This window comes from Blennius ocellaris, assembly GCF_963422515.1.
Source record: "Blennius ocellaris genome assembly, chromosome: 3".
NCBI lineage: Eukaryota > Metazoa > Chordata > Actinopteri > Blenniiformes > Blenniidae > Blennius > Blennius ocellaris.
Genome location: NC_137652.1, coordinates 29214106 through 29234175, shown reverse-complemented (window position 1 = coordinate 29234175; position 20070 = coordinate 29214106). Strand labels below are relative to the sequence as shown.

Here is a 20070-nt window from a genome sequence, read left to right as displayed (position 1 = left end):
GAACTTAATTCACCACGTGCTTCTGCAGATATCACGTCCAACACAAGGACGTGAAGGTAAATCTGCAGCAGAATAACTGGCAAACTGCCAGCACACTGTTGACACCTGAACCGGTGACAAATACACCGTCATGAGATTAAAAAACATTTTATCCCATGGATAGAAACACGCAGTCAAGAGACGTTTCATGGCGCTCGACGGCTCAGACGTGAGGAACGGAGGGAACAGATGGATGGATGGAGGAAGTTAGTCCCTTCAGCTAAAATGGGTGAGAGCAGACAGCCTCCCCTCCCTCTTGTGCTGCAGTTGCCTAGCAACGTGAGGCTGGAGTGAACATGGTGGAGTGATGCTGCTGCATTTTATGAATGAAATTGGAGGGGGGGAAAAAAAGAAAAGAAAAAAAAAAAAGGAAGGAGGAGGCGGAGGCACACGTGCTCCATCTGGCTGCTGTTGCTGTGCGTCTCTGCACAAGAGTCCAGGCTGAACGGAGCTGCAGAGACCAGGTCAACAAAACACTTTATTAACTCCCATCCCTTCTGGTACAAAAAGAAAACACAACCTCACGGTGAAGACAGAAAACATTTAACAGCGAGTCTCCATCATCTGCAACCGTTTTCCTTTACAAGCAGGTATTTTATGCAACGCGACCCTGCGGCGCAGGAGGCCTGTTCCTAAAAGCTGGTTCGGTAATCAGGGGAACCCTTTCGGCAAAATCTTTTAACTCCAAGGCTGCGTTCTGCACACTTTTAGACACCGCCCTCATAATCAGCTCAGCGTTTCCACGGGGAGGCATATGAAGAAGGGAAACCTTCAGGACGACGAAGCGGCTCGTGCTTCATCCACTCCAGACACACGAAGCTCCGCCTCAGGCTTCGATCGCAGCTCCACCTTGACGGAACCGCCGCCACGCCGTCCTCAGGGCTGCAGGGTCCGGGAGCTAAGATCGCCTTCACGTTCAAACTTTTACCTCAAACAGACTAGGAATTAAGGCGATTCTGGCCATGCAGAGTCAATCAAGTTGGGGAGGAGGGGGAAAAAAAAAAAAAAAATATATATATATATATATAAAGAAAAGAAACCAAATGTGGCAGCCACGCAGACGGACGTGAATATAAAAAAGAACGTCCCTGCTGGTGTGTGCTGCTCATGTCCTCTTTGCAGGCACATCAGACTCCTCAAAGTGTCATTTCAACGCTGGTGCCTGGCTGAGGGGCCGCCCCGTCCTTTTACATCCACGCCGTCACGCTCAGATGCAGTCCATGGAGTTTTCTGGCATCAGTCCAAGAGGCGGCATCTTCCCCGGCGTGCAGGACGGAGGCAGCATGCCGCTGATGTTGGGGGACGGATCGACGTTCTCGCCGTCTTCCATCTTGTCCGCTACGCCTTCCCAGTTGATATGGAAGCGGGTGACCCGGGGGTTGGAGGCCAAGATGTTCCTCTGGAGCTGTGAGGGCGAGACGAGGTGCATGTCACTTTGGTTTGACCGGACGGTTTCTCTCAGCAGTAGAACAGATCTCCGGAAGTGAACGTGGCCACGGCAACGGCAGTTCTAGAACTGAATGATACCATTTTATTTTTTTCCACGTGTTCCACCTGTCATGAACATTGATGATTTGAAAGCTTGTAGCATCAGTTCCGTTCATTTTATGGACTCCAAAACTAGCAGAATTTAAAATTTGTCCACTTTAAATGGAGAAGCTGAGAGACAACGTGCCATCATCCAGATGAAAGGTTTGGGGTTTTTTTTTTTAATCAATGGTAAGTTACTAACGCTATCTTGGATTATTTAACAGACAATAACAGCGTAGACTAATAATCGTAGCTCCCTGCTGAACCAGCACTTCTAGATTTCCAATTCCGGCGTCGATGTGAGTCCAGGCGAGTTCACAAGCCTGATGGAGGGGATCGTATTGACAATAGGAAAAGAAGCCGTTCATAAGGAGAAATGTTTTCATCACATTACAAAATTCTCATGAAATTGTAAGAGAATCAAGTACTTTCTGCAATTGCCTGATCCTTTGTGTGGGAAACACTAATATCAGAGCAGGCGTTACGTTTAAAACCGCCACAAAGTGCTGAACTCGATGTTAAGGGTTTGATTGTGAACGAGCTCTGGAGCTCGGCCGACACACCCAGCGCACCAAGTAGAAGCATTTCAGGGAGATGCAGCATTGAGTTGTGTGTGTAATTGTGTATAATATTTGTTTTCACTGATATCTATTCATGTTTACTGAAGCGAGCTGCTGAAACAAGTAAACGTATTTCCAGTCAGCGTTCAGTAAAGGTCTGTTCTGTTCGGAGGACATTTCAATGCTTTACGTCTGGAAGTACTGCAGGCAGCAGGGATGGATTCTCCTCTGGTACTTTGGAGTAATTCAGAAAAAAAACCAACTTCCACTGCTATAGCCCAGACTTTACACCTTGTATCCTGTATACACAGAATGCATTCAACTACGACTAAAAAGGGAAAAAAAGTCATTCATTAGCAGGTCATCAGTCGATGGCAGCACCTGAAATGTTGAATCATCCAATCAAACTGACAAAATACAAGAGACATGAGAATATATTAACACAAATACTAACTTGTTGATTTGATTTAAAGGGACATGGTCAATGTGGGACGGTGGGTAAATTCACTGTGACCTGCAGCACCAAATGTACCTCAGTACTGTGGACGGAAGAATAACCAGCCTGCTGACTAGTTAAAAGTGCAGCGAGGGTTAAAAGTGTTCTGGAACTAGCCAGTGTGAATACGGGCCAGAAACCTAATTCTTGGCAGCAGGTTGACACCAGTCCGGCTCTTTGCCTCCACCCGGATTCTGCATGTTCTCAGATCAGTGTTGGCCTCCGCTTTCCTCACAGTCCACAAACAGGATGTGGGGTTCATTAGTGACCCCAAGTGGCTTGAAGATGCAAGTGAGTGTGTGGCTCTCTCTCTCTCTCTCTCTGTGTTAAAAAGTGGCTGCAGCACCAAACAGAGCTGGACGTTGCTGTACAGAAGATGGATGAACGATGTTGCATGTAGCCTCACATGTTTGAGCACTAGAGGGCAGCAGAATGCAGTTTCCAACTGATCCCACCAGACTGCACAACTATTCTAACACCAATTCCAGTGCCTTCATTCTCCAAATATCACTTTTTAAATCCAGTTCTGTAAATACTGATAAGCTCTTTAAAGTTTCCACTGTGACAGAAATCAGCAGCCGTCATCTGTGGATTTGGTTCGTGTGCAGTACCTGAGCGTAGTCTGGTTTGTTGGGAGGGTTTTCTCGTAGTTCAGGATCTGTGTATTCGTTGTTGACGTAGTAACCAATGCGGATGAACTCCTGTGCGCGGTAGGTGCAGGTTATCAGGACCACAGTCACCCCGACAGCGTCGCTCTCTGGAATCAGCCTGGTGTTCGGAGCGTCGGCCTGACGTGGTGGACCAACACGTACAAGACAAGATCAGACACGACACACCCAGAGACATCAAACACGTTGATTTTTAATTCACGTTTGTTCACGCCGCTACTTGTCAGGAGAAGAAAACTGACGTCAACCTGAAGACACTCACCTGAAACACAAACATGTGTCGACCGGCTGGCACCGGGCCAACTAAGACGGAGTCCAGGACCTGGTCGTACTCCTCGCTCTCCGCTGAACCCACGTAGATTATCTTCCATTCCAGATCTGACAGGACGGAGGGGATAGAATTGGACTTTTCGTCAAATGTGAGGATAAACCGGAGCAGTGAGGGAAAGACTCACGTTAAAAACAGCCCTTTCATTCATTTCATTCAACGACATCTTCATTTTGTTAATGACTCATACCAACACCAAGTTCACAACGACTGTCAAATCCCAAGTGTTGACAGAATAAATCTCCATGTGCCGACAGTGTTTTTGACCCAACCTTGACTAACTCCCAAAATAAAATGTAAACAGAATTTTGTTGAACTCGAAGCAGCTTATAAACCACCAAGTATTACAACTCCACATGTCAGTGGCCTGATTTATATACACCTCCGTCGATTATATTATAGTTGAATTTAGACTACTGCTGACATGTCTGTAGTCAAGAAGTGCCAGAAATGTGTTAAATGCTAGGGCATTTTCCTTCCAATTCAAAATGTCATGATATACAAGAAACGTGATTACAATGGGGAGTTGTATTGCAGTCTAACTGACAAAGGCCAGTGAGCAGAGAAGGTTCCGGTCTCCTGCAGCACATCTACAGAATCTGAGGGGTCAAACTGAGGCGTCACGTTTTGTGTGTCTTGATATGCAAGACCTTACTTTCCTTTGTGGTGTTTGACACATAGAGTTCCCTTTCAGGGATTAACACACTGATCTGATTGACACATACAAGATGGCTATAGTACAAAACACCAAGTTGTAAAATATATTGTTTCTTTACTTTGGCACTGAAAACAACTTAGGGTCGCTTCCTGTCGAGGACGGAGTTAAAACATTGAACAGGAGGGGGTTGTTTATGTTCATGTTTCCTGCGCTTCAGTTCGCGGTTTATTCGCACCGGTATGTTGGCGCAGCTGTTCAGCCGCTTTTTTTTTTTCGCATTTCGCGGTAAATTCCAGGGTTGGCTTGTTGCTACAGTAACGGAGCCCGCCGACCAATGAGCGTCGACAAAAACATGACAAAGCTGGTTCTTCCAGCCAATCGCTGCGGACTGGAGGCGGGGCTTCCGCCACGAACGCGCCAGCGCCAAATTTTTAACGCCTAAACACATGAATCCTTCAATAACGGCCGAAAGGGACGAATGTTTAAATATCAGAGAAAACGACGCGCCTGAAGATTGAATGAGTCTCATCGCAGAACATTTCAGGAGAACAGAACCAGACCGAGCTGAAACTACAAACTGGTCAAACAGTAAAAGTCGCAAGCAAAGTGAAGAGAACACCCACCTTCTGGTAAATCCTCCATGCATTCAAACGTGATTTCGAACTGAAACGGGTTTCCAAACGGACTCGGGTTGTCCAGCACTGCGACGTTCAACACTTGAACCTTGGCCATGACGGCAGTTTTCTCTCCACCAGGAACCAACGACTCCTTCTTTCCTCGAACTGGTCCAAAGAGTCGCTCTGCACGTTGTTCCTCTCAGATCCGCGAAGCTGCTCGCTCCTCTCTCGACAGTTTATGTTCACACTGCGGAGCTGAACCAGCGGCCGGAAGCGCGTCACTCGTCTCCTGCTTCTTCTTCTTCTTCCTCTGCTTGTGGCGGAGCGCGCGGGCGGCTCGGCTGGTGCTGCCCCCTAAAGGCCCACGTCCTGAACAACAGGGCAAGGCAAGCGTTTTACATCCTACACTTGCTGTAGGATATACAGACAAATTCTAAAAGCTTTACAAGGGAATCAAGGAAATACATTCAAACAACGCGATTATGAATCTTTTTCGCTCAACAACATTTTCTTTTTTAATTATTTACAGTTTGTATGAACATTCTTCAGGTTGAGCCTCTCTTTAACAATGCTGTGTGTCAAAAAACTAAATCATTCATGTGTTCTCAGAAATCTGTATGATCTGTTAGAGAGACGCAAGAGACACAGGAGATCGTTTTTGTTGTTTTTATGAATCAAATGTATTATTGTCATGTTTGTGTTTATAGTTTTCACAGTGTACCATCAAGTAATACAACTTCTGTGAAGAATAAACCTTGTGGACATCAGTATGACTCGTGGGCTCAATGACCCGGCAGTTACAGTGAAAACGTGGCCGAATCCTTCTTCTGCGGTGACTTTGAGGCGTGCGGCGACTCTGATGCATCCTGGGCAGAAAAGTTCAGGTTCAGCATCTTGTACAGCAGTGGAATTACTGTTCCAGCGTGCGGTTCTGCTACATCCTGTGGTGAACTGTCGGACTTCAGCGTTGCTTCATCCTCGGCAGCGGACTTAAGGTTTCAACACGCAGTATTCTGTCTTCCTCGCGGTGGACTACAAGGTAAAGTGTTCCTCCTCAGGTTAGACTGTGCCACTTTAAATTCTACCTCCTATAATGGATGGAACGTCCTACATCAAGGTAAAAGGAAACTGAATATTGCATAAAGAATAAGGTAAAAAACAACAACAAAAAAACGATCTAGACCAGTGTTTTTCAACCTTTTTGAGCCAAGGCACACTTTTTTCTTTGGAAAAATCTGGAGGTACACCACCACCCGGAAATGTCCAAATGTTAAACTCTGTAGCCTCTATTACAGCTTTTTTCAATTGTTTACACGCAATTCTGAAAACCGGGTTCTTTTTTTCAAAATATAATCACAATTATCCAAACACAACACTCAATTTGCATAATTCCTAGATTGTTTGCAAAATGACACATTTCAGTCAAACCATACACATATTTGTGAAAATGCTATTAGTTTTCATTTAACCAACACAGTCCTCAATGATCAGACACTGTCGCAGCCAGTTTCACACTGCTGGGATAAATAAAAAACACATTTGTAAAAAAAATTATTGTAGGAAATAGTACGTGCTAGATGTGTGGCCAGACATGTAAGGGATCATTTAGAATGTACACAAATAGATGTACTATAAACTTACCAGGCGCTGCACAACACTGATGCTGCAGACTGAATATTTCAATACTTACAGTATTTCTTATCATAATCAGTTACAGTAATCAACCAACAATGAAATCAATGGAACAAATAAAATCTGTAGACAAATAAAAATTACTGCATGAAGTACATACACTTTGACTAACACGACTGTAAAAGCAACAAGAATACTGTAACTACTCATCTCTCCGTCAGGCTGGATCAGGCCATAAGATGTCATCATCACGTGTCTTCATTGGCGAGGCTCCGTTGGAAGAATCACCTCGTGTGACGGATCCACCCTGCAGAAGCTGCTTCCATAGGATCACAGGCTTCATGTCCTGAATGAGGGGCCGACGGTCATAGACCCACAGGTCGTATACTTCCACCGCCATGCTGAAAACAACTCTTCTATTGGGTTCAGGAAGGGGGACCATGGGGGACGGTATAAGACTTCAAATTCAGGTTCTCATGGAACCAGTTCTGGACCAGAGCGGCCCGATGGAAGGAGACATTGTCCCAAACGACAATGTACCGCACCTGGTCCACTTGGTTTAATGCTGGGACAACCTCGTGCAATCTGTCAAGAAATGCAAGTATTAGATTTGCATGATAGGGTCCTAGATCTTCCTGGTGGTGGAGGACCCCATGTTGTGTAACAGCAGCGCCAAGGGTGATGTCACCCCCTGGCTGCCCTGGCACATTGGGGATTGTCCTGTGTCCAATTACATTTCTCCCTCTTCTTCTTCTTCTTCTAGCTCCTTCCATGTTTGTTGAAGACAGGTGAACTCACCTGCTGCCTTTTATAGCACACCTGAGTGCTGCGTGTTCCAAGTGTTTATTCTTCATATATGTTTGTGAATGTAAGCATGTGTTTATATATGTACCTGCGTTTAAATTGTATGCTGTGTGTGTGTGTGTGTGTGTGTGTGTGTGTGTGTGTGTGTGTGTCATTTCACATAGCATTCTTACTGCATATAAAATCTATTTTTAATACAGAAAAATATTCTTAGGTGGAACTCTCTATAATATTGGATAAGGGGTAGAATTTGATCGGTTTTACTTTGTGCTTCCGCCATGTCTGCACACGTGTTCTGTAGAAAAAAGACAAACTAAAGAGAAGCGAGGAGACGCTCTTCCACTTGTTGTCGCCTCGTGTGTCGTGATGAAGACGTATCTGGAGCAGCGCTTCCTCAACATCGGCAACAAGTAAGAGCACAAAACTAAAGTCACCTCAACAAGTGAACACTAAAGAGTTTAACATTATGACACCTCAATTATTCTTTATTTATATTTATTGATTTAGTTTACTTTTCAGGGACCGTGTGCAAAAACATTTATCTTGAAGAAAAGATGTTTTGTACCAGATTTTAGCCGTAGCTCATTTCCATCTGCAGGAACACAACTTAATGATACATATTTACTAATATAACATACAGTAAATATGTATAACATTAACAGTAACCATTAAAATGTAACACCTGCTTTCATAGAAATGCCTACAGATATTAAAAATCTTATGGAACACATCACAATACACATTCTAAATATAAACTATAGTCAAATCGGTAACACTATTATGAACAACAATGGAAATTAAAATTTAAACAAAATACTAAAATACATCACAGTGGACAATTAAAATAGACTAATGCGACACAGCTGGCTTTAAATAATGTGATTTTGTTTCAGTTTGGAGAAAAGGTGTTCCAGTCTACAGGCTTGGACTGGAAGATTCCAGAGTTTGATGGTTTTAAATGAAAAGGCTCTTTAAAGGTGGAGAATCTTTTGGGGAATGAAACAGTTTCTGTAGCCGTGGAGCTAAATGTTCTGCTTGTTTGTTCAGAGTAAAGTTTGATGAATCTTTTCAGTGGCGGTGGAATAGTATTGTTAACCATGTTGAAGATGGTTTTGTTTTCATAGAAGGGATTTGTTCAGGCTTGATTTGCTTGTTCCATGTTTATTTCTCCCTACACCCTGGTGATGAAATACTAGATAACTCAGGTACAACATGACTGCTCAGGTAAGAATCAGATATTTGATATTTCACCAATCGATCAGCAAGCTGTGATCAAGAGACACACTTATTGTTTCATGTGAACAATTTTTAATGGAACAAGAATTTGTTCTTGTTAATAATAGAAGACTAGAGTAGATGCCTCCTCTGTCAAGTCTACTTGCATGATCAATACAAAGGATTAATCAGTTCCTGGTTTGTAATCTGAAAGAATCTAGATCCAAAACGACTAAAATATAATTTTGTTTACTGTTTGTGTATTTACTGTCAAATCCTTTTCTTGTTTTTTGTTGACATGTTTGATAACGTTTTGGGATGTTGCTGAATCATCTAACAACATTTCTTCATATTTACAGAAATGGACTACGACAGATCACAAACTGATCTTCTGTGCTATTTGGTGCCGACTTAACATCTGTTGGCTTTCAGGAATGGACAGTTTGGGATTAAAGCAAATGTAAAGTCATTTATTGCAAACAAAGTGGCAGAATTTAATAAATCACAAACTTTCATTTAATTGTGTTTTGTAGGCTGAACAATATTCGCCCTTAGAGAAGATAGCGTTTGTGCCTTTAATTGGTGAAAATCTTGTTTTGAAGGGCAAATTGCGGACTTCCTGTCGGATTTAGGGAGAGCGTATCAGCATGTGACTTTTAGGTCTTGATGAGATGAACAATTGAGTTTTGGTTGATCTCTCTTTGACAATACTACATTTTGTGAGTTTTTGAGCATGTTTAAGGGTTCAAATTTGGGCGTAATGATGCAGCAGAATAAGAAATAATAACAAATACAATAGGGTCCTGGCCTTTCGGGATCAATCTCTTTTACAATTTCTAGTATTTTAACTACTTCAACTTCTTTAGTAATACAGTTTAGCTTTCTTCAGCACCAGCTTTGTAATTTCTTCAGGAAATACTCTTTCATGTGTTTTGTCATTTCTTTGTGTCTACTTTATGCTCAGTGAATCAACTATCAACAACAGTGATGATGGCACCAATGGTTCCTTTGGAGGATGTAGTTAAGATGGCGGCGCGTGAACACGCAGCGGCTCCTCTCTCTCCCGTCGAATCGGCATTTTTGTGTTTTTTGTGTCATGCCCACACGTGCATATGCCCGTCCCTGTTGTCCTCGCTACACCGGAGACACCTGAGACGCACCTACTCCCGTGAGGTTCTGCTCAACATCAGCAGGACCACTTTCACAGAACCTAAACCAGCTGACGCGGAAGAGATACGCGACCGCGGTCTGCTCCGGGAGCCGGCTCATCCACCGACCCCCACTCCCGCATCCAGCCCACAGTGGAGGCGCCACAGACGGTGCATGAGGAAGCAGAAGAGGGGGAAGTGCGGAGGTATCCGAGCTAGGCTAGCGGCTAGCCCTCACCGGCCGACCATCCCTACCATCACGCTGGCCAACGTTCGCTCTCTGGACAACAAAATGGACTATATCAGACTCCTCCGCACAACTTCCAAGAGCGTGAGTGACTGTTGCGTTCTTGTGTTTGTGGAAACATGGCTGAATGACGGCGTACCGGACTGCGCTATCCAGCTAGCCCGGCTAACATGCTACCGGGCAGACAGAGCGCTCGTCGAGGGGGGGGGAAGACTCGCGGCGGGGGACTCTGTGTTTACATCAGTGATGCCTGGTGCCGTGACGCTGCTGTGGTCTGTAAACATTGCTCATCACTGGTGGAGCTTATGGTCATTAAATGCCGGCCGTTCTACCTGCCGAGGGAATTTAGTGCCATACTGCTGGTGGCAATTTCCATCCCGCCTGGCTCCAACAACAACAGGAGTGAGGCACTGAATGAACTCCACCAGCACATCAGTGAGCAGCAGACAGCCCACCCAGATGCTTTCCTCATCCTGGCTGGGGATTTTAACCACGCCAACCCCAAAAGCATGTTTCCACAACTCCATGGACACATCAACTTTCCAACAAGGGGAAACAATATCCTGGACAATGTCTACACCACACACAGAGGGGCCTACAAAGCCCTCCCCCTCCCCCACCTCGGAGCCTCAGACCACTCCACTGTCATGCTAATGCCATCTCACCGGCCTCTGGTTAAAGTCATCAAACCAGTCAAAAAGCAGGTTCAGGTGTGGTCGGAGGGGTCGTCAGAGGCACTCTGGACTGGAGCATGTTCAGACAGGCAGCCACCTACAACAACACCACAGACCTCCAGGAGTACACAGACACCGTCACTTCCTACATGAGGAAGTGCATGGAAGACGTCACGGTCAAAAAAACCATCTCCATCCGGGCCAACCAGAAGCCATGGTTTACAGGAGAGGTCCACAGGCTCCTGAGGGCTCGGAACGCTGCCTGAGGCTAGCCCGGGCCAACCTGGCACGTGGCATCAGGTTAGCCAAGAGACAGTACTCCAGGAGGATCGCTGACCACTTCAGTGACAGCAGAGACACCAGGAACCTGTGGCGGGGGATACAGACCATCACAGACTACAAGCCCTCTCCACAGACCTGTGACAACTCCTCCTCTCTGCCTGACCAGCTGAACCACTTCTTCGCTTGCTTTGAGGCAGACAACAACACCCCGGCACAGAAGACCCCCCCACCTCCTGGCGACCAGGTGCTGACGTTATCCCCGGACAGCGTGAGGCGATCCCTCAGAGGGACCGACGCACGCAAAGCCCCGGGTCCCGACCACATCCCTGGTGGTGTCCTGAGAGACTGTGCCGAGGAGCTCACAGATGTCTTCACGGACATCTTCAACACCTCACTGAGCCAGGCTGTTGTCCCCACGTGCCTCAAAGCCACCACCATCATCCCGGCCCCCCACCTGCCACAATGACTACCGCCCGGTCGCACTCACCCCCATCATCATGAAGTGCTTCGAGCGGCTAGTCATGCAACATATCAAGTCTGCCCTCCCCCCCACCCTGGACCCTTTCCAGTTTGCATATCGGTCCAACCGCTCGACCGATGATGCCATCTCCACTGCCCTCCACTCAGCCCTCACCCACCTGGAGACCAGAGACTCCTATGTCAGAATGCTGTTCATTGACTTTAGCTCAGCATTCAACACCATCATCCCTCAGCAGCTCAGTCAGCGGGGGCTCCACCCCTCCCTGTGGAACTGGCTGCTGGACTTCCTGACGGGGAGACCACAGGCAGTTCGAGTCGGCAGCAACACCTCCAGCACCATCATGCTCAACACAGGGGCCCCCCAGGGGTGTGTGCTGAGCCCCCTCCTCTTCACTCTGCTGACCCACGACTGCTCACCATCATCCAGCTCCAACCTCTTCATCAAGTTTGCGGACGACACAACTGTGGTGGGTCTCATCAACAACGATGAGGACGAGGTGAGGCACCTGGCCATGTGGTGCAAGGACAACAATCTCTGCCTGAATGTGGAGAAGACGAAGGAGATTGTTGTGGACTTCAGACGACGACACTCCCAGCATGCTCCACTGACCATCGACGGTGCTGCAGTGGAGCAGGTCAGCAGCACCAAGTTCCTGGGAGTGCACATCTCTGAAGACCTGTCCTGGAGCAACAACACCGCATCACTGGCCAAGAAAGCACACCAGCGCCTGGACTGCCTCCGCAAACTAAGGATAGCAAGAGCCCCTCCCCCATCTTGCACACCTTTTACAGAGGCACCATGGAGAGCAAGAGCCCCTCCCCCATCATGCACACCTTTTACAGAGGCACCATGGAGAGCATCCTCTCCAGCTGCATCACCGTGTGGTACGGCGCCTGCACCGTATCCTGCCGCAAGACTCTGCAGCGCATCGTGAGGGCAGCCGAGAGGATCATTGGTGTCTCTCTCCACCCCCCTGCGGGACATATACAACACCCGCCTCACCCGCAGAGCCATCAGGATCGCAGGTGACCCCACCCACCCCTCCCACCCCCCACAGCCTCTTCAGCCTGCTGCCGTCAGGGAGGAGACTTCAGAGTCTCCGAGCCAAAACCAGCAGCTCAAAGACAGTTTCTGCCACCAGGCAGTCAGGAGACTCAACTCCCTCCCTGCTCTGCCCCCCCTCCCCCCTCTGCCTCTGCCCCCTGCCACAGCCACCCTTACACCCCCCCTCCCCTCCGGCACCTGACATTATGCCCCCCCCCCCACTGAGCGAACATTACCTCAGTTGTACATGCCACTTTACTTTACTGTTTATATGTTTATAAGGTGTATAGATTTTAGATGTATAGATTTTTAAGTCTTATAATTGTTCCTAATATATTATTACGCTGTGCACTGTGGGTCTGAGAGGACCGGAATTTCATCTGGGCTGTATGTCATGCATTCGGCACATTTGAAAAATAAAGCTGACTTTGACTTTATACTTCATCCCGGTACACGGGTTCTACGGCCCAGAGGATCCAGTGTTCTACGGCCCTCAGGATCCAGTGTTCTACGGCCCTCAGGATCCAGTGTTCTACGGCCCTCAGGATCCAGTGTTCTACGGCCCTCAGGATCCAGTGTTCTACGGCCCTCAGGATCCAGTGTTCTATGGCCCTCAGGATCCAGTGTTCTACGGCCCTCAGGATCCAGTGTTCTATGGCCCTCAGGATCCAGTGTTCTACGACCCTCAGGATCCAGTGTTCTACGGCCCTCAGGATCCAGTGTTCTATGGCCCGCAGGATCCAGTGTTCTACGGCCCTCAGGATCCAGTGTTCTACGGCCCTCAGGATCCAGTGTTCTACGGCCCTCAGGATCCAGTGTTCTACGGCCCACAGGTCAGTGCCTTCAATTCTTTGAATTTAACCAATGAGATATGATTAATTACCAAATTCAGTTATTGGGATCAGATCAGAAGTGAAAAAAGGCAGATTGCTGCATCCGTAGGTCTGGACAGAATCTAGATATTAGGTATTATTAATGTTCTGATACTTCAAGCTTCAACATTTACAACATCTTTCTGACCGTCCTCACCATTGTCCTGAGCTTTTCTATTTCATTTGTTTCATTTTCTGTCACATTGATCCTCTATCCTCTGTTTCCTCCTGTCTTCTCCTCCATTGCCATTCTCTCTATCTGATCACACCTCTCTGGACTACTTGTTTCTGCTCAATCCTGCATTTTGGACTTGTTTATTTGTTTGTGTGCATGCTTGCTTATATCTTGCAGTTGTTTCTGTGTTGCTTGTTTTAATGGCTGCATCCTCATAATCACCACATTTTCTACCTCAAATTGCAGCAGCAGAGCATGAGCCCAGCTGAAGGGCTGCAGCAGCAGCCTCAGTTTGAGGGGCCTCAGGAGGCGGAGAAGCTGGTGTGGGATCAGCAGCTTGAGGAACCAGAGCCTCAGCAGCTGGAGAGACCAGAGGTGCTGGAGGTGCTGGAGGAGCCTCAGCAGCTGGAGAGGCCAGAGGTGCTGGAGGTGCCGGAGCTGTCAGCAGTGCCTCAGGAGTTCAAGTGGCAGGAGGTGCTGGAGGTGCATCAGCAGCTGGAGAGGCCAGAGATGCTGGAGGTGCCGGAGCTGTCAGCAGTGCCTCAGCAGTTCAAGTGGCCAGAGGTGCTGGAGGAGCCGGAGCTCAGCCGAGGGACCCGCAGAAAACATCGGCAGTTGGTGAATCTCTATCAGTGCCTTCACGAGTCTCAGCAGCCTGAGGGGACCGAGGAGCCTCAGCAGCCTGAGGAAGTGGCGGAGGATCAGGAGCTGGAGGAGCCAAAGCCCGGCCGGAGGGGCCGGAAAAAACAGAAGAAGAAGAAGAATCCCAACATCCTCAGTAGCTGGGATTGCTGGGAGTGATCCAGTAAGTAACATACTCAGACAATCAAAAGCTGGATTTGGAGAAAGACACTTTGAATACCTGCACTGTTGTTGGACCTCTGTCACCCTGTGTGAAACTGTTGAAGAGCTGTTCAATATGTGGCCTTTAAAAAGTCAATTTCTCACTGTGTGTTTGTGTGTTCAGGCTCCTTCTCAGACCTTGGAGTGGAGAGAGCAGAGCTACAGAGGGAGTCATATAACCAGAGAGTCCAAGTCCAGAGAGGTCCCTCTTGGTCAAACCCCAGATCCCCTGCCCAAAAAATAAAAACCAAAATTACAAAAAAAAACATTACATTGATACTTGTGGTCATTAAAAATGTCATTGTGGCAACCGAACGAGTCGGGGTTTGAGCAACCATAATTTATATTGTTTTCTATTTTCAACTCTCAGTATTCATTCCATTTTAACTTTCATTCTCTCTCATACACTCGTCCTTTTCATTGGATCAGCTTTACTCTGCGCTGTTCCCATATTGGTACTTGGCGTCCCGAATAAACCCACAAATATTACGTCCTCTCGTCAGAGAACAGGGCGCCTTCCCAAACAACGGACTCACTCCACGCATCTGTTACAGGTCCCAAATTTGGGCTGACATAACAGTCGATTCGCAATCTGAAAATGGGCAACAAAGGGAGCACAAATGAAAACCCATGAGCTGCCGTTGATGGTCGGATTGCATTTGCTTTTTTACTTCACTTGATCTCAAGTAAAACAGTGCACAACAGAGTGATTTTACCACAAACTCCTCATGACATGACTTACAAGAAAACATCTCTTTTCTCTGAAAATTCACATATCCCTTATTTATGTCACCTATTACTTTATAGTGTTACACCAGGATTACTCAACTGTTTTCCATAACTACTTTTAGTTAGTTTAAACTGGACTTACACTCAACACTGTTTCTAGCTGTAATCAAACACATTCTCAACTTAAACATAACATTGACAACAAGAAGAAACTCGACATGAACGATACATTAACATACTCATTTAGACACACTGACAAACTGTCTGTGTTTGTAGCACTTAGCGTGACGCACATGCGGCTAACACTTAGCTTTACCATCGGCCGAGAAATAAACACACAGGCACGATCAAATTTCACCCGACACGTGGTACTGGCTGACAAACTACATGTAAATATCTTACAATTGCTATTTTGGTTTTATTCCACCGTGTACTGACCTGAAAATGGGCAACAAAGGGAGCACAAATGAAAACCCATGAGCTGCCGTTGATGGTCGGATTGCATTTGGAGTAGTGATGATCAAATTTGAACGAATCGTTCAAAACCTGCGAGTCACTTTACTGAACGGTGACTCACGAGTTTTCACGTTCATTAACTCGTTCACTGAGTCATTTTTGCTACAGCCTCCTTGTAGCTGGGCCGCTAAGCACAGCAGCTTCCGGCTCCTGACATTCACATGAGGCTTTCAGCACACTCGAGTCAGCTTGGAGGTGTCGTTCAGCACGAATGACCGACTCACCTTCCCTCAATCGTTCAGCTCACATGCCCGAGTCAGCTCGCTCCAATCGTTCAGCTCACATGACCGACTCCCCTCGAAACTCGAAAGAGTCGTTCACTGAATCGGTCAGTAGCACTTCCGCTGTATCGTTCACCTCATGAGCGGTGAGCCCTCCCCCCCTCCCTCACCTGAAAATCTGCAGCGGCGCTCCGCCCAGAAAGTTTCTGAGTGACAGCGGAGAAGAAAAAAAAATACATTGTTTGTTTCACAAAGCTTGAAGAAATAAATACACAATAAATTATGTTAAAAATACGACTTTGTTGCCTTCAATGCTGTCCCCTATAATTAGTTTCACCCTTTGAAAATCACGTTATTTATTAAAAGAAGTAAAACTATTTTTGAGAGTTGTGAGAAGAAAATCAAAATGCTGGAAGTGAAAGGTTTCCTATCTGAGCAACTCCTTCCTGAACGGCCGACCTTCTTGTGTGGTGGAGATCTGGTGCCCCAGTGTTCAAAAACACAGTGGAGGTTATGAAAACCAAACTGTGCATCGTGGCAACATCAGTGCCTTCAGAACGGATCTTTTCCATTTACTTTGGAAGATTGTTTACGAGATTTGCACTAATTCATAATTTGTGAAACGCCTTCATTTACATTTTGCACATAGTTATTTTATTCGTATTTATTCATTTAAGTGTAAGTTCCAGTTTCTGTTTACTTTCTATTCCAAATTTTCGTTTTTGACGTTTCAATTGTGATGTTTCACATTTACCTTTGAGGTTGTGACAGAAAAAAAAATAAACATTTGCATTTTAATAATGTTTTATCTTTCTGTCTTTTTTCTGCTAAAAGCAGTTGTAGCTGTAACGCCAGCTGCTAAGCACAGCAGCTTCCGGCTCCTGACATTCACATGAGGCTTTCAGCACACTCGAGTCAGCTTGGAGGTGTAGTTCAGCTCACATGACCGACTCCCCTCGCTTCAGTCGTTCAGCGCACATGACCGACTCCCCTCGAAACTCGAAAGAGTCGTTCACTGAATCGGTCAGTAGCACTTCCGCTCTGTCGTTCACCTCATGAGCGGTGAGCGGTGAGCCCTCCCCCCCTCCCTCACCTGAAAATCTCCGAGTGACGGCGGAGAAAAAAATAATACATTGTTTGTTTCACAAAGCTTGTAGAGATTAATACATGAATAATACATGGCTAAATACACAATAAACAATGTTAAAATACCACTGTAGCGTGTATTGTGTTACATTTAATATTGTCCCCTATAATTAGTTACTAGTAAAAAAAGAAAATCAGAATGTTGGAAGAAAAAACTATAAAAACATATGTATACATTAATATATACTGTATATCTGCCATTCTGGATGCCAGGTATTTATTCAGTTTAATCATTTGTCTAATTTATTTTCTGATTCAACTAAACCTCAAAAACAACACACATAATCTAGAATAAGGAGACCAGGATCACTAAAAACTAATGTGTACTTATTGTTTATTTTCCTCAGAAGTGTTTCATAATTTTACTATGAATACATGATTCTCCCCCTGGTTCATGTCACAGTTCAGTTGAGCCTCCAGGTCCTGGAGCGGGTGGAAATAGTGCGCATGCGCAACTGAATCAAATGACTCAAATGAATCACATGACTCAAATGACCGATTCACTTGAGTGAACGACTCAAAAACCCGTGAGTCCGTTCGAGGAGTCGGGTTTCTCATCACTATTGGAGAGAAAGAAATCACGTCCGCGGGGGTATTTTATACCTTTTGGCTGGTTTCGGGTTTCCAGTGGGCTCTGGGTCATGTGGACCAATCCTGACGGAGGGCCCGCCCTGGACCTTCCAGCTGGTGAGGGAGCTCTCAGGCTCCCCCTGCCGTTGTCCTCTAGTATTGCACCTTGGAAGGGGGGTGATCCGGGGGGTGATCCGGGATCAATGGCGAACTTTTCCATTCTGACCATGTGATCTCTTTGTTCTCAAAACGTGGTCTCCCCTCCCCCTTCCATGAGGTTGAGTGGCCCCCAACAGCAGGGAATGAGTGATGATCCATTCATTTTAAGAAATTCCCACCAAGCTGTGAGCGATGTGTTTATATTGATGCTTTTAAAGCAGTTATGTTTTTTGATGATAGGACTGAAGAAAGGAAGGTCTCTGATGTGGAGATCTTCACAGAAGGTTTTTTCAATGTCCAGCCAGCCTTCATCTAAGTTTCTGATTAATCCATTTTACAACATAAAGTCATTTATTGGCAAGATAATAATTATAGAAGTTTGGAAGTTCTAAGCCTCCTTGGTCCTTGGTGTTCTGCAGTGTTTTTAAACTTATACGTGATGGTTTGTTTTTCCATAAGAATTTTGAGATATGGGAATCCAATTTATTAAACCATGTTTTTGGTGGTTTTGTTGGGATCATTGAAAAGATGTAGGTAATTTTAGGCAGGACCATCATTTTAATTGTTGCTGCTCTCCCCATAAGTGATATAGGAAGTGTCCTCCACCGAGTGAGGTCCTCTTCTATTGTTTTAATGAGGGGGGTGTAGTTTAAGTGCACCAAGTCTGACAGTTTGGCTGAGATATTAATACCTCGTATTTGATGTTCCCTGGTTTTAGTGGGGTATTTGGTGTGTGCTGAAAAATAGAGTTAATAGGCAAGACTGATTTTTTAGGCAAGACTGATTTTTTCTAATTTATAGAATATTCTGAAATTGCAGAGAATCTGCTTATTAACTCTATTGTTTGTGGAAGAGAGGTCTGTGCGTTTTGTAAGAACAGTAATACATCATCTGCATAGAGACATATTTTATGGGTTACATTTGCTGTTTGTATTCCTTTTATGTAATTGTTCTGTCTAATGGCTGCTGCTAATGGTTCAATACAAATTGCAAAGAGAGATGGTGAGAGTGGACACCCCTGCCTGGTGCCTCTCTTGAGATTGAACCTTGAGGAAATTTGATCATTTGTTTTAACACAGGCACTGGGTGAAGTGTATAATGTTTTAATCCAGGAGAGGTAATTTTGTTCAAATCCAAATTTCCGTAGTGTAGCGAGTAGAAATTTCCAATTGACCCTATCAAAAGCTTTTTCTGCATCTAAGGAGGTGATAATGGCCTTTTGTTTATTCTGGTGGCAGTGGTCTATAAGATTAATTAATCTGCGTGTGTTGTTAGTGGAGTGTCGTCCTTTAATGAACCCAGTTTGATCAGGGTGTATTATGTGGGGTGTAATTTTTTCTATTCTGCTTGCTAAGGTTTTACTGATTATTTTAAGATCTACATTGATTAGTGATATTGGGCGATAGCTAGATGGTAGTGTAGGATCTTTATCTGGTTTAAGCAAAAGATTGATATTTGCACAGTTCATATGTGGGGGAGAGATAAAGATTCTTTAATTTCCTTAACTGTTCTAAAAAAAATTGGTGAGAGTAAAGGCCAAAATTCTTTGTAAAATTCAGTGGTGTATCCATCAGGTCCTGGAGCTTTACCATCAGGCATGTGCTGGAGAGCTTCATGCAGTTCTTCTACTGAGATGGAAGCTTGACCATGGAACATTGGATCTGTTCGTCTTTTAATTTTGGGAGGTCAACTGTGCTTAGAAAGTCTCTATTTCAGATTGTGAAGGGTCAATTTGTGAAGAGTAAAGTTTTTTATAAAATTCTCTGAAAGTAGTATTTATTTCCTGAGGGTCACAAGTGATTTCACCATTTTGAGTTTTAACTGAGGGGATTGTACATTTTTCTTCATTTCGTTTTAGCTGATTGGCTAAGAGTTTGCTGGATTTATTGCCATGTTCAAAGTTCTCCCAGCGTAATCTCTGTAGTTGAAATTGTGTTTTGTGTTCAATTATTTCATTCAACTCCATTTTTAATCTCTTTAACTCCGTTAATAAGCGGTCGTCATTGGAAGCAGCATGAGCTGTCTCTATGGTCTTGATTTTATCTTCTAATTCTTTTTCCTTTATTTTTTCCTTTTTGGTTTTGTATGAGGAGTAAGAAATTATTTTGCCTCTCATGACAGCTTTAGTGTCTCCCAGAGGACACCGGGAGAAACACCAGGCAGATCATTTGTGTCTAAAAAGAGTGTCCATTGTTTTTTAAAGAATGTGAGGAAGTCTTGATCCTTGAGCAGTGAAGTGTTAAATCTCCATTGTCTACTAGGAGGGGTGAGTGTTCTATTAGTGACCGTCATAGTGACAGGTCATGGTCACTGATAGTGATGGGGTGAATCTGTGTGTCCGAGGTGTCTTTGATCACTGATTTACTCACCAGAAAGTAATCTAAGCGTGAATAGGATTGGTGCACTGCTGAGTAGA

General features: G+C 45.2%; 1 protein-coding gene across 1 annotated transcript; it reads right to left on the bottom strand.

The window, feature by feature from the left end:
* Positions 1 to 499: 499 nt before the first annotated feature.
* On the bottom strand, positions 500 to 5127 carry LOC308145621 (histone chaperone asf1b-B-like). Its single transcript, XM_080517093.1, has 4 exons — positions 4903 to 5127; positions 3556 to 3671; positions 3237 to 3413; positions 500 to 1444 (listed from the first exon to the last, which is right to left on the bottom strand). Exons 1-4 carry the CDS (start codon positions 5009 to 5011, stop codon positions 1247 to 1249), a joined length of 600 nt encoding a protein of 199 aa, XP_080373219.1. The 5' UTR covers positions 5012 to 5127; the 3' UTR covers positions 500 to 1246.
* Between the last annotated feature and the right edge of the window lie 14943 nt (positions 5128 to 20070).

What these genes read in the sequence shown, in the direction of transcription:
- LOC308145621 (XM_080517093.1), bottom strand. Translation starts at nt 5,011, where the DNA reads ATGGCCAAGGTTCAAGTGTTGAACGTCGCAGTGCTGGACAACCCGAGT. An exon ending in CATGGAGGATTTACCAGAAG is followed by an intron (nt 3,672 to 4,902) that starts GTGGGTGTTCTC and finishes CCGTCCTGTCAG; the next exon opens with ATCTGGAATGGAAGATAATC. An exon ending in GACACATGTTTGTGTTTCAG is followed by an intron (nt 3,414 to 3,555) that starts GTGAGTGTCTTC and finishes CCACCACGTCAG; the next exon opens with GCCGACGCTCCGAACACCAG.